At 42.7% G+C, this 15,205-nt stretch overlaps 1 protein-coding gene across 1 annotated transcript in view; it reads left to right on the top strand.

Moving 5' to 3' along the window:
• The window catches only part of LOC139280065 (uncharacterized), a 69,090-nt gene that overhangs the window by 30,613 nt on the left and 23,272 nt on the right, over positions 1-15,205 (top strand). Inside the window, exon 3 of the mRNA XM_070899547.1 lies at positions 8,905-8,967. Coding sequence (XP_070755648.1) covers positions 8,938-8,967 — 30 coding nt within the window. The 5' untranslated portion in view covers positions 8,905-8,937. The remainder of the gene's footprint in view (positions 1-8,904; positions 8,968-15,205) is intronic.

Below are 15,205 nucleotides of genomic sequence, written 5' to 3'. Positions count from 1 at the left end.
AAACATGGAGGATTTTCCATTGTTAGCATTGGCTTGCATGTGTAAGAATGTGGTCTTTTGAGGGCATTTTGAGGGATTAGGCATTGCAAGAGTTAAAAGACTAAGCTTTTCTTTAAAAGCTACCATTCTTCAAAAACGCACTGGCTTGGACTTTCTGCTGACTGCAGAGAAAGTCCAGCATCACAAGTGGTTTTGTTGTTGCAAAAACACACTTATTACTAGAAAGACGAGGGAAAGAACAGGAAGACTGAGAGCTGTATACCATTTTATCTCATCTCTTTTTACGTCTGTGGGAATGTGCAAAATTTTGTGAGCCATTGAAGTATAATCATGACTATAATTCCTTCTTACTATTTTTCATTATTAAGCTTTCCTAGATTGTAGTTTAATAAGATTGCTACTTTTATTTTTATTTTTTTTCCACTGTTAGAATTAGGGAAAAATATGTTAAAATCTATATTTTACTTACAGTTAGATCTCATTGTCCTCAAGGTCCAGGGTTGTGACATCACCATGGAAACAGAAAACAAGCACAGAAAAAGCTTGTGCTAAGGCTAAAAGCAGATAAGGGAGGCCCAAGGCCTGGACACAGAATGTGCTGCACCTATGATTGGATGGATTTCTTCGTAGATCCGGTTTTTGGGGTATATCCGAGAAGGTTTGGGTCATTCTCAGGGTAGAAGGGCCAGAAAGGGCACCGATCTGGACAGATGCAGACACGTATGCGATCGAAGGAATGAGGAATGGGCCTTGCCTTCAACCCAAAGGGCAAATATAATTCTCAATTGTACTTTGTAAACTGCTGCTCAAATACTGAGTGTATTGAGTCTCACTTATGCTTAAAGTCGTAACTGTTACCAATAATGGAGTCAGCTTCGAACCATTGAATGGACAGTCCAAAGGGACTTCAATTTTTTTCTTACGCGTCATTTTTATTTACTAAGGATAATGCAGTTACCCTGCCGCTTTTATGTCATTGTGAAAAGGTTTCAACCTTACAGAATTGTGCAAGTGTAACTTCGGGGATCTGTTTCTTGGCAAGGCTACATATATTCCTCTTTACTTGTTACGCAGAGAAGCTGGTGGTTTACTGAGCCACTAAGAGTCAACCACATAGCATGGGACTGGTGTTGCATGTAAGCCAGACTGGGTAGGAGATGCAGATTCCATTCCCTGAAGGGCAGTAGTGAATCAGTTTTAAAATCCAGCATGCTTCACACCCCTTTTTTCTAGTAGCAGTCCACAAATTATGAAATGTATTAAATCAAAGTTCATAACTTGGTACGGATTTTAAATCACAACCTCTGAGTTGCTAGTACCATAACCATTACACAACCTTTTTCTTTTTAGAAAAAAAATCAGTCTTGGGATATGGGTGTCACTAGCGAGGCCAGCATTTATTGTCCATCCCTAGTTGCCCTTGAGAAAGTGGTGGTGAACCATCCTCTTGAACCGTTGTAGTCCATGTGGTGCTCCAGGATTTTGACCCAGCAACGATGAAGGAACGGTGATATATGTCTAATTTTGTATGCTGTGTGACTTGGAGGGGAACTTGGAGGTGATGGTATTCCTCTAAGGTGGTGGTCACGGGTTTGGGAGATGTTGCCAAAGAAGCCTTGGCGAGTTGCTGCAGTGCATCTTGTAGGTGGCACACACAGCAGCTATGGTGCGCTGGTGGTGGATGTTTAAGGTGGTGAGTGGGCTGCCGATCAAGTGGTCAATCTCCAAAGATGGACTTGACACTGCAGGAAATAAAAGGGTGCTGGGCTGGATTTAGAAAGTGCCAGGGTCTGTTGGAAGAGTTTCTAAAAATGTTTTGAGATGGTGGAGGTCTGCATGTTGCATAAGCTTATATGCACAGAACTCTGTCCTGATGGGTAAAAATGGATTCACATCCACAGGCATTCTGTAGATAAGTTAGGCATGAATCAAACTCCAACTATTGGTCTCAAAGAAACCAAAAGACATCTTAATCTACGTTAGTAGAAGGCATGTCAAAGACCAAACAGGACCTTCACGAGGGATTATAAGGGATTAGGAAATTACTTAAATAGAATCATTTGGCCCATTGTCCCTGTGCTGGCTCTTTGAAAGAGCTATCCCATTAGTACTAATCCTTTGCTCTTTCCCTATAGCTGTTCAAATATTTACCTAATTTCCTTTTGAAAGCTAGCATTGAATCTGCTTCCACCACCTTTTCAGGCAGAGCATTTCAGATCATAACAGTCACGATGACCGAATGGCCTAAGGCGCTGCATTCAGGTCGCAGTCTTTTCTGAAGGCGTGGGTACGATTCCCACTTCTGACATTCCTTATTCTCAAAGGTAGTAATCTCAGGATTGCTACCAGTGCCACGTGCTAGTCAGAGTAGGAATGGCAGGATAGCTAAGATGAATACGTGGCTTGAGGAGTGGTGCAGCAGGGAGGGATTCAAATTCCTGGGACATTGGAACCGGTTCTGGGGGAGGTGGGACCAGTACAAACCCGACGGTCTGCACCTGGGCAGGACAGGAACCAATATCCTGGGAGGAGTTTTTGCTAGTGCTATTGGGGAGGGGTTAAACTAATATGGCAGAGGGATGGGAACCTATACAGGGAGACAGAGGGAAGTAAAATGGGGGCAGAAGCAAAAGGTAGAAAGAAGAAAAGTAAAAGTGGAAGGCAGAGAAACCCAAGGCAAAAATCAAAAAGGGCCACATTATAGCAAAATTCTAAAGGGACAAAGTGTGTTAAAAAGAAAAGCCTGAAGGCTCTGTGCCTCAATGCGAGGAGTATTCGGAATAAGGTGGACAAATTAACTGCGCAGGCAGCTATTAACAAATATGCGATAATTGGGATTACAGAGACATGGCTTCAGGGTGACCAAGGCTGGGAACTCAAATCCAGGGGTATTCAACATTCAGGAAGGATAGACAGAAAGGAAAAGGAGGTGGGGTAGCGTTGCTGGTTAAAGAGGAAATTAACGCAATAGTAAGGAAGGACATTCGCTTGGATGATGTGGAATCTGTGTGGGTAGAGCTGCAGAATACCAAAGGGCAGAAAACGCTAATTGGAGTTGTGTACAGACCACCAAACAGTAGTAGTGAGGTTGGGGATAGCATCAAAAAAGAAACTAGGGATGCGTGCAATAAAGGTACAGCAGTTATCATGGGCGACTTTAATCTACATCTAGATTGGGCTAACCAAACTGGTAGCAACACGGTGGAGGAGGATTTCCTGGAGTATATTAGGGATTTTTTTTCTAGACCAATATGTCAAGGAACCAACTAGAGGGCTGGCCATTCTAGACTGGATGATGTGTAATGAGAAAGAACTAATTAGCAATCTTGTTGTGCGAGGCCGCCTTAGGGAAGATATCCATAATATGGTAGAATTCTTTATTAAGATGGAGAGTGACACAGTTAATTCAGAGACTGGGGTCCTGAAATTAAGGAAAGGTAACTTCGATGGTATGAGTCGTGAATTGGCTAGAATATACTGGCAAATTATACTTAAAGGGTTGGCAGTGGATAGGCAATGGCAAACATTTAAAGATCACATGGATGAACTTCAACCATTGTACATCCCTGTCTGGAGTTAAAATAAAACGGGGAAGGTGGCTCAATCGTGGCTAACAAGGGAAATTAGGAATAGTGTTAAATTCAAGGAAGAGGCATATAAATTGGCCAGAAAAAGCAGCAAACCTGAGGACTGGGAGAAATTTAAAATACAGCAGAGGAGGACAAAGAGTTTAATTAGGAGGGGGAAAATAGAGTATGGGAGGAAGCTTGCTGGGAACATAAAAAGTGATTGCAAAAGCTTCTATAGATATGTGAAGAGAAAAAGATTAGTGAAGACAAATGTCGGTCTTTTGCAGTCAGAATCAGGTGAATTTATAATGGGGAACAAAGAAATGGCAGACCAATTGAACAAATACTTTGGTTCTGTCTTCACGATGGAAGACACATATAACCTTCCGGAAATACTAGGGGACCAAGGGTCTAGCGAGAAGGAGGAACTGAAGCAAATCCTTATTAGTCAGCAAATTATGTTAGGGAAATTGTTGGGATTGAAGGCTGATAAATCCCCAGGGCCTGATAGTCTGCACCCCAGAGTACTTAAGGAAGTGGCCCTAGAAATAGTGGATGCATTGGTGATCATTTTCCAACAGTCTATCAACTCTGGATCAGTTCCTATGGACTGGAGGGTAGCTAATGTAACACCACTTTTTAAAAAAGGAGGGAGAGAGAAAACGGGGAATTATAGACCGGTTAGCCTGACATCAGTGGTGGGGAAAATGTTGGAATCAATTATTAAAGATGAAATAGCAGCGCATTTGGAAAGCAGTGATAGGATCGGTCCAAGTCAGCATGGATTTATGAAAGGGAAATCATGCTTGACAAATCTTCTAGAATTTTTTGAGGATGTAACTAGTAGAGTGGACAAGGGAGAACCAGTGGATGTGGTGTATTTGGACTTTCAAAAGGTTTTCCTCAAGGTCCCACACAAGAGATTGGTATTGGGGGGTAATGTATTGACGTGGATAGAGAACTGGTTGGCAGACAGGAAGCAGAGAGTAGAAATAAACGGGTAATTCTCAGAATGGCAGGCAATGACTAGTGGGGTGCCACAGGGCTCAGTGCTGGGACCCCAGATATTTACAATATACATCAATGATTTAGATGAAGGAATTGAATGTAATATCTCCAAGTTTGCAGATGACACTGGCAGTGTGAGCTGTGAGGAGAATGCTAAGAGGCTGCCGGGTGACTTGGACAGGTTAGGTGAGTGGGCAGATGCATGACAGATGCAGTATAATGTGGATGAATGTGAGGTTATCCACTTTGGTGGCAAAAACATGAAGCAGAATATTACCTGAATGGTGGCAGATTAGGAAAAGGGGAGGTGCAACGAGACCTGGTACATCAGTCATTGAAAGTTGGCATGCAGGTACAGCAGTGAAGAAGGCAAAGTGCATGTTGGCCTTCATAGCTAGAGAATTTGAGTATAGGAGCAGGGAGATCTTACTGCAGTTGTACAGGGCCTTGGTGAGGCCTCACCTGGAATATTGTGTTCAGTTTTGATCTCCTAATCTGAGGAAGGACGTTCTTGCTATTGAGGGAGTGCAGCGAAGGTTCACCAGACTGATTCCCGGGATGGCAGGACTGACATATGAGGAGACTGGATCGACTGGGCCTATATTCACTGGAGTTTAGAAGAATGAGAGGGGATCTCATAGAAACATATAAAATTCTGACAGGACTGGACAGGTTAGATGCAGGAAGAATGTTCCCTATGTTGGGGAAGTCCAGAACCAAGGGTCACAGTCTAAGGATAAGGAATAAGTCATTTAGGACTGAGATGAGGAGAAACTTCTTCACTCAGAGTTGTTAACCTGTGGAATTCTCTACCACAGAGAGTTGTTGATGCCAGTTTGTTAGATATATTCAAGAGTGCGTTAGATATGGCCCTGACTGCTAAAGGGATCAAGGGGTATGGAGAGAAAGCAGGAAAGGGGTACTGAGCTAAATGATCAGCCATGATCTTATTGAATGGTGGTGCAGGCTCGAAGGGCCGAATGGCCTACTCCTGCACATATTTTCTGTTTTTACTTTAACTCGCTGCAAAGCAAATTCTCAGCCTCTCCTTTGTAAATGTCTGAAAATGAGGCTGTTAAACACCTCTAGTGAAATATTACTAATACTGCAATTTATAAAATGGATAATATTTTGCTTTAAATTATTAGAACTGAACAACTGATTCGTCTTTGGTCTGCAGCAACTGTCAACATCACAGAGACCAACAATGCGCTTCCCTATAAATAGGTTAGAAAACTGCAAAATAATGTTTTGATACACGTAGAAACAAAATGCAATGAAAGGGTGTCGGTGTGAAATATTTTCAGTGGTCCATTAAACTGGTCGTTTTTATATTTTCCGTGCAGTACTGAGGGAGCACTGCACTGTTGGAGGTGCTATCTTTCGGATATGACAAACTGAGGTTCCATCTGTCCTCTCAAGTGGACGTAAAAGGTCCTATGGTATTTTTTGAGCAGGGGAGTTCTATCGATGTTCTGGCCAATATTTATCCTTGAACGCCATCAAAACAGATTATCTGGTCATTTTTCTTGTTTATGGGACCTTGCTGTACACAGTGCATTACAACAGTGACTACACTTTAAAAAGTGTGTCATTGGCTGTGAAGCACTTTGGGATGTCCTGAGGATTGAGATTCTTTTCTTTCTTTCTATTTTGCCAAACGGTGTCAATCCAAAGAAGCAGATTATTGCCTGGTTCTCCTTAACAGACAACAACTTCTTGCCCTTTAACATGGTAAAACATCCCAAGGTACTGCACAGGAACTATTATTAAATAAAATTTGACAGTGAGCCACATTGAGGCAGGTGACCACAAGCTTGGTGAAAGATGTTGGCTTTAAGGATTGTATTAAAGGAGGAGATAAGAGAGACAGAGGTTTAGGGAGTGAATTCCAGAGCTTAGGGCCTAGGCAGCTGAAGGTACAGCCGCCAATGGTGGAGCGACGAAAATGGGGGATGCACAAGAAATTTCCCTCTCACCGACCATATTTTAAATAAAAATAAAATGGTCAGTCAAAACCAGCCACCACCCTCCTACACCATCATTCCTCACTTCTAAACTTAGTTTCTTTATTCTTTTACATTCAAAAACGTGTGACTATCACAATAGTTTTACAAACAGTGCTTAATTGAAACAAGTGTGTGCATGTGTCACCACCGCTTGTGACCACAGTGCTTCACTTTTACAACAATTTGCATTTATATATAGTGCTTTCCAACATAAAACATCCCAAGGTGCTTCACAGGAGCATTATGAAACAAGATTTGATTCAAGCCACAAAAGGAGATATTAGGATAGGTGACCAAAAGCTTAGTCCAAGAGTTTAAAAGGAGCTTCCTGAAGGAGGAGAGAGGCTTGGGTGGGGGGGATTTACCTACTTCTTCCAAGCTTAACGAAAAACCGTGAGGATGACTAGACTTCTGCTTTGGGGGTGCTAATACCATTCTACACTTGAACAGCTGTGCAGACACAGCCACAGGGCAAGGCACATTTAAATGTACGAGGGAAACAAAGAAATGCAAATTTTAGCTACTGGCCGACAAAAGTGCCATTTCTACATTTTTGAAATCTTCAGGAACAGGCCAAATAATTTTGGTTTTCATAAAGCTTCTGCATAAATCAATCCATTTCCCTTGTGAGGCTTTTATTGTACCCACCCCTTTAATAATGTTGCTGCTGTTGAATTTGAAGGATCCCGAAGTGCCTGGACTGCCTTTATTCCTGTTGGTGCTTTTGGGTCCTTCTGCTCTGATCATTTGTGTATGTACCTGGGCATCAAGTTAACTAAATAAAAACTCAAATACCACTTTCCACTTTTTAGAAAAAGAATCAGTTTAATTTTAATACATTTACCTTATACATAATTGGTGTAGTTTTAAAAATCAGTTCTCAAAGTAGTCAGAATGCTCTAAACTCAAAATCAGCTTTTATGCAGTGAACATTCAAGAATTAGCTGCTTCTTGAATTGTAACCTTTGATCTTCAGCCACTTTTCCTGACAAGATCAAGGAAATTAGATTCTTCTCTTCTGGTGGGGTGGAGAAGATGGTTTAAGAGTGATCTTTGCTCCTACAGATCCTTAGCACATATTGTGACCACAAGAGAATCTATTTATACTGTGAAGGGACTAGAGAGGCTGGGATTGTTGGCCTTAGAGCAGAGAAGGATAAGGGAAGATTTAATAGAGGTGTTCAAAATAATGAGGGCTTCTGATAGAGGTAAAACTGTTTCCACTGGCATGAGGGCCAGTAACCAGAGGACACAGATTTAAGATAAATGGTAAAACCGGGGGGGGGGGGCGGGGGGAGGAATGAGATTTTTTTTCCTTTTAAACGCAGCAAGTTGTGATCTGGAATGCAGTCTGAAAGGGTGGTGAAGAATTGGATAAATAATTGAAAAAGAAAAATTTGCAGGGAAAAAGCAGGGGAGTGGAACGAATTGGATAGCTCTTTCAAAGAGCCGGCACAGGCACAATGGGCCAAATGGCTTCCTTCTGTGCTGTACAATTCTACAAAAGATACGGGACACCTAACAGTACAAGATAATAATGATTATATTTTGATTTGGGTCTGATCAGTCCACAGAAACGACAGTACTGACTGGCAAAAGATTTAATCTATTTCATTTTTCGGGTTTCTCAGGACATAGCCATCTCCAGTGATGAGATAGCTCATCCAGTGCGTTCATGGGTGTGGGTAGAGATATCACCAACTGGCAGTGAGGGAGTAGACATTTTAAAAGCGAAATCTGCAATAAGATTTAATGACGTTGCTTTAGGGGGAAAAAAAATTAGGACATGGAAAATCCAACGTGCTAAATATCAATTGATCTGTATGCGGAAAAGCTGTTCTCCTGTTGATCTTGATTATCGGACTACAAGTTTGTATCGCAGGTTATTATGGATGCTCCAACAATAGAGTTTAATTCTCCAACTCATTGAGACAGCAACACTGTGGTTGGAAGGGTAGCCAAACGCTTATACTTGATGTTGGCATAAATGAGGATGGTACAATGCAGAACAATGCATTTTTCTCCTCCCGCACCTCCAACACTAAAGGTCTAAGGTTACAAACTGTAGGTAATATCAAGTTGATTCTTGGAAATGTGCCAGATAAGTGCACAGACATTCTTTGATGCAAGGCTGAACAAGTTTCATTATTAATTTGCACAAAACATAATAAAACGTAAATTTTTACTCCTAATGGTATCAAGAAGCACTCTTCGGAATCACTTGCATAGAAAACAGTTTTGCAACAATGTTTGAAATGCTTGAGGTACATTGATAAATCTCACTCAGTTGTGCTTTTTATAACCCGTCTCCTCTTTAGTGTCTGAGGCTTTTAAGAAATGGCAACTGCAAAATGGCATCACTGGCAGTGAAAAGCTTAACAGTAAGTAACAGAATAATCTGTGTAAATTATTGTGATGTATTCTCAACAAAAATTAAGTACACTTTATTCACCAAGACAGGCATATTTACCACACTGATCAAACAAGTTATCACAAAATATTATCAGTGCTTGCAACACCGAACTAAGGTACAGGATAGTATCTTCAAAACATGCTTGAAATAATATATTAAAGTTCCCCGTTTGATATATAATCTCCTCGTATACGAGAGAGAAAAATGTACACTGCACAGGGAGTTATACTTTTGTACATATTTAAAAGTATCTTTGAAGCAAAGTGTGGGCACATTTAGTCCCATTTTAAAACTGTTGCTAAAATTTTCAATGGGGAAGTAATTCCCCATGATGATCTCCGCAAATGTGCTGAAGGTTGCAGAAGGACCAGGGTATCCTTACGGTAGAGGCACTTTGAAAACATAGCAGAGCTTTTTACTGCAAGGGCACAAGATACAAAATCTTAAAAAAACACTACCTCAAAACCACATCGCGTGTGATACACCTATTATGCAGTTATGGTCGGTTTTTTTCTCTACGAGATCAGGCTTATTGAATGGCGGAGCAGGCTCGAGGGGCCAATTGACTTACTCCTGCTTGTATTTCTTATGTTATGTTCTTAAGAAGTGTCATACTAAGTCAAAACAAATTATTTGGCGTTGCAATATAAAAATGCTACACTGTGGTGTGGGCCTCGAATTTAGAACGTTTGAAAGCAGCAGAAGCTCAGCTCCCACTAATCGGTCAAAAACCTTAGCAGTCGGAGCTGGAAGCGGTGGGCGGGAACAGTGCAATTTTTTTAAAAAGATGATATATTTATTGAGAGTAAACTTCAAAAAAGTTACAAGTGGTTTTCATCCAGGAGTAATTTGTTCCAATTCCTTTTAATTGCTTTAAATAGCAAAGTGCATATCCAGAACATCCATCTTTGGTGCAAGAAAAGGTTTGGCCCAGACTCGAATATAAAGCAACATTAGACCATGATTTTAAAAATATAAGCATTAAACACCATTAACGCAAATCCAAATATTACTCCAAAAATGGCTCCTCCAACTTCAAACTGACGCAGCATGCAATTTATTATCTGGAAGACGCTAATAACAGCTCCAAGGACAATCCCTGGCGTCAGATTTCTCCATCTTGAGGTGTTTTCTGAAAGGCCTTCTGCAATGCACGCTTCCTCTTTGTCTCTCGGTCTTATTAAATGCTTATCTAGTGAAAAGCAGCAACTCAATTTTGCTGGACAAGAGCCGAGCTTTCTGGACGCATTTAAGATTAGACAGAAGAGTTTTCGACCCAGAAAACTGAAGAAACAACTGACGGGAATAGATGGGATGTAGAATGCAGCCCACCAGCACACCCACCAGCCATACCAAAAACCCAGCCAGTGGCCAAACTTTTCTACCACAGAGACTTTGTCTTCATCTAGGGTCGCTGGAGACATCAGTTGCCTCGGGATCTTTAAGGAAACAGCTTCAGTGTTTGTGTCCATTATCTCCGACATTCAAGGCTTCATCTGCACAAAATTAAAAACAAAAAAAAGTCAGCAAACCTTTTTACTCGATGCTGAGGAATCATCCTCTATCCCTTCAGCCTTCCTACAAAACAGGGATTCTCTGCAAATGGATGCGGGAGAGAGGTGCTGACTAGAAACATTTTGACTTTAATACAAAAGCAGAATACTGCGGATGCTGGACTCCGAAATAAAAACAGAAAATGCTGGAAATCTCAGTGGGTCAGGCAGCATCTGTGGAGAGAAAAACAGAGTTAACGTTTCAGGTCGATGACCCTTAGTCAGAACTGGCGAATGTTTGAAAAGAACACATTCTTAAGAAGCACTGAAAGGGGGAGGGGAAGAAAGAACAAAAGGGAAGGTCTGTGATAGGGTCGAAGGCAGGAGAGATCAGAAAGGTGCCGTGGGAAGGGGAGGGGGTGCTGGGGGTGACTGCGGAATGGACCAGGGTGTCACGAGGGAGCAGTCCCTTCGGAATGCTGAGAGGAGAGAAGATGTGATTGGTGCTGGGATCACGCTGGAGGTGGCAGAGGATGCTCCGTTGAACGGGTAGGGTGAAAGGTGAGGACAAGGGGAACTCTGTCGTGGTGCTGAGAGGGAGGAGAAGGGGTGAGAGCAGAGGTGCGAGAAATAGAACGACACGGTCAAGGGCCATGTTAACCACGGCGGAGGGGAATCCTTGGTGGAGGAAACAGGAAGACATGTCAAGAGGCACTAGTGTGAAAGGTGGTGTCGTCAGAGCAAATGCGGCAGAGATGGAAAAACTGGGAGAATGGAATGGAGTCCTTACAGAATGCGGGGTGGGAGGAAGTGTAGTTCGGGTGGGAGTCAGTGGGCTTATAGTGGATACTGGTCGAAAGCCTATCCCCAGAAATGAAGACAGAGATGTCGTGGAAGGGAAGGAAGAGTCGGAGATGGACCATGTGAAGGAAGGGTGGAAATTGGATGCAAAGTAAATGAAATTTTCTAGTTCAGTGTGAGAGCAGGAAATGGCACCAATACAGTCATCAATGTACCGGAAAAAGTGGTGAGGGAGGGGACCCGAATAGGACTGGAACAAAGAATGTTCCACATATCCCACGAAAAGACAGGCATGCACCACCTTTAATTTGGAGAAAGTGAGTGGAATTAAAGGAGAAGTTGTTCAATGTGAAAACAAGTTCAGCCAGGTGGAGGAGGATGGTGGTGGATGGGGACTGGTTGGGCCTCTGCTCGAGGAAAAAGTGGAGCACCCTCAGGCCATCATGGTGGGGGATAGAAGTGTAGAAGGATTGGATGTCATGGTGAAAAGGATCTGAGCGAGCGGAGTGCTGCAAGTTCAGAGGGGAGGTAGGTTGGAGCGAGTGAGGGGAGCAGAGAAATTGAGACGGCTGATGTCCAGTCGGCAGTTTGCAATGAAGAGGTCTAGACAGGGCAAGAGGCCAGAGGGAGGGGTCCAGGTAGAGCGAGAATTCTGAAAACAGGAGAATGGGTCAGCTGCGCGGGGGCAAGACTCCTGGCCGAAGGAATGGGCATGGAGGTGAAGGCGACGGAAAAAAAGCTCAGTATCCTGCCGAGCTCGAAATTAATTGAGGTGGGGGTGTAAGGGGATGACGCTCAGGCCTTTGCTGAGGACTGATTGTTCGGGGTCAGAGGGGACGCTCAGAGAGGATAGTGAAAACACGGCAGGGGGTGAGATTAGAAGAAGGGATGGGATCAGAGGGAAGTGCAGGGGAAGAAGGTTCCGGAGGGGCATTGGTGTCCAAGAGTTGTTGAAGTTTACAATCCTTGACACCTGAAAGGAAGGAAAAAAAGTTTTTGGTTAAAGCGCAGATGAGGTGAAGGATGAAATGAAACTGCGGACCAGGACAGCTTAGAGATAGAGTGAGTCGGTGCTGCTGAAGAGAGAGGTCGAGAGCATGCATGTGGCAGTGCATAGTGTTGTGCGTGGATCCCAGAATGCGGCGAGATCAGTGGTTCGAGGAACATTGAATATCTCAGAGATATCTGTAATCCTGGGTGGATCCAAAACACGAAAGGTGGAATTTCGGTTGGAATCCATGTGGATTAAGTCCGAGACGGAGACATTTTGACTTTGTACATAGTACCAATAGTTAGAATCCCAAAGAGGTTAGACATAGTCTGAATCCAATGCACCACTCAGCTCCTAATCTTAGTTATATCACTATTGGGAGGCAATGAGCAGAGGCCAAGTTGTACCCTACCACTTTTGTTCCCCATTGCTTTCATATGTTTTTCAGAAGAACGATAGCAAGTCTCGAGAGCGATTGGCTGTACTCACAACTAGGAACATAGGCCCCAATTTTGCCCAAGTCAAAAATGATGGCGTACACTTACCTGTACGCAAATTTCTTGGAGCACTGTCAGCGCTGGGGGGCGGGGGGAAATCGCTAGTTTCCGCCAAAGGAAACCTGACTGTCGCACCGGCGCTACCCAAGTCCATCTCGGGGGCGGTGCTAACTGTGTGTGCCTAAAATGCGCTGAAAGAAAAAAAAAACAACTCATTGCGCACGCACAACACGCAGGAAAAAAAAATTCACTGCATGGAGGACCTTCGGCCAGGGATAGCAGCGGGTCGAGTCCCCTGCGTAGAAGATTTGGAAAAAGCTACCCTTGGTGTTTTTGGAAGACGACTCCTGTTGATGTGCTGATTTTGGCTGCCATTTGAAAGAAGAAGGTTTCCCCGAACTTTAGGAGTATTTTTGAAAATTTTTAGCCATTTGGAACTTCGATGGAAAAGGCGAGTGGTGAAGATTTATTTTTAATTTGCCTGCCTGCAGTTCTCTCAATGAAGGAGGAGCATTAAATGCAAGTTTTCTTTTAGCCGAATCATTTTTAAGCTGCATTAAGTTGATTGAAAATAGCCAGGGAGGCCCTTTGACCGGGGATAGGAGCAGGCCAGCGTGGATTTCTTTAACTGTAGGTAAGGCTTTTTTCAACAGTGTTGCTCATGTCTGTGCACAGATTTGAAAAAAATCGTTATTGGGGAAAGTTGACCTTATGGCTTTTTAACGTACACTAGTGCCAGAATGCATGTCGCCAAACATTCTGGCACTGGTAGTCAGCGTCCCAACATTGGGGAAACTTTTAACTAACCTTCAGCAGCAGAAAAATCACTGGGCGCTGAAAAATTGGCACCCAGTGCTGGGCAAAATAGGGGCCATAGGAACAGGAGGAGGACATTTACCTTCTCGAGCCTGTTCCGCCATTGAATATCATGGCTGATCTGCGATCCAACTCCATATACCCGCCTCTGGTCTATATCCCTTAATATCTTTGGTTAACAAAAATCTATCAATCTCAGATTTAAAATTAACAATTGATCTAGCATCAGCTACTATTTGTGGAAGAGTTTTCCAAACTTCTACCAACCTTTGCATGCAGAAGTGTTTCCTAACTTCACTCCTGAACGGCCTGGCTCTAATTTCTAGACTATGTCCCCTAGTTCTAGACTCCCCAACCAGCGGAAATAGTTCTTCTCTATCTACCCTATCAGTTCCCTAGAATATGAAAACTTTGATCAAATCATCCTTTAATCTAATAAATGCCAGGGAATACCACCCTGGTTTGTGTAATCTCTCCTTATAATTTAACCTTTGGAATCCAGGTATCATTCTCGTAAATCTACACTGCACTCCCTCCAAGGTCAATATATTTGTCCTAAGATTTGGTGCCCAGACCTGGACACAGTACTCCAGGTGCGGTCTTGCCAGGGCTTTGTATAGCTGTAACATCACTTCTACCCCTTGTATTCTAGTCCTTTAGATATAAAGAGCAATATTCCATTTGCCTTTTTGATTATTTTCTGTACCTGTCTCCGACATTTTAATGATCTATGTGCATGGACCCCCCCCCCCCCACCGGACCTCCACTGTTTCTAACTTTTCACTATTTAGAAAGTACTCTGATCTATCCTTTTTTGGTCCAAAGTGCATGACCACACACTTGCCTACATTGAAATCCACAGTTTGCCCATTCATTTAATGTATTATTGAGGCTAAAATTCCGGCCTCATCGGGTCCGTACGAAGTGCACATGGACCCGGCGAGGCCTCGCAAAAGCTGGTTTTCGGGGCACGATGCGCAGGCACCAAAAACAAGCTTTTCTCTTGACAGATCCTCCGCATCCCCGGGAGAAGGACATCCGCACGGGAGAGATTGGGCTATTTGCCGAACTCATGTCCAGTGAATGTCCTTCAAATTCTTACGCCTAGTGAAAGGAGGCGCATAGCCGACTTTTACCAGTCTAAGCGTATTTAAATATATAAAAGTTAAATTTAAAAACACATTTTATGTTTAAACACCACATCCATTAAGGTGAGTTTATTTTAAACTGTATTAAAACAAAAACAAATTCAAAAAATATATACATTTAAAATATTAACTTTAATTTCAACTAATTGTAAATATGTGTTTATTTATTTATTTATTTAATTATGTTGTGTTGTGTTTCTTGTTTTAGGGGTTTATTTGCATTGATAATAATGGGAACTCAATAACAGAGTTCCCATTATTATCAATGAGAATACTGCAGTGATCGGTGGTCCAGGCCCATGTGACTCCAGCATTTTCGTATGTCCAGGAAAGTCATCTTCCCGTACATTATGCATCGAATGAAGGCCTCCGACTGGAATCGAAGGCCCTCCGACCGGAATTTCAGCCCCATTATCTTTGTAAATTTATGATTTCATCTACACTGCTTACAATGCCGCCT

This window comes from Pristiophorus japonicus, chromosome 14 (assembly GCF_044704955.1).
Source record: "Pristiophorus japonicus isolate sPriJap1 chromosome 14, sPriJap1.hap1, whole genome shotgun sequence".
In the NCBI taxonomy this organism is placed as follows: domain Eukaryota; kingdom Metazoa; phylum Chordata; class Chondrichthyes; family Pristiophoridae; genus Pristiophorus; species Pristiophorus japonicus.
The sequence above is the reverse complement of the archived record's forward strand: the minus strand, read 5'-3'. Positions and strand labels throughout refer to the sequence as shown.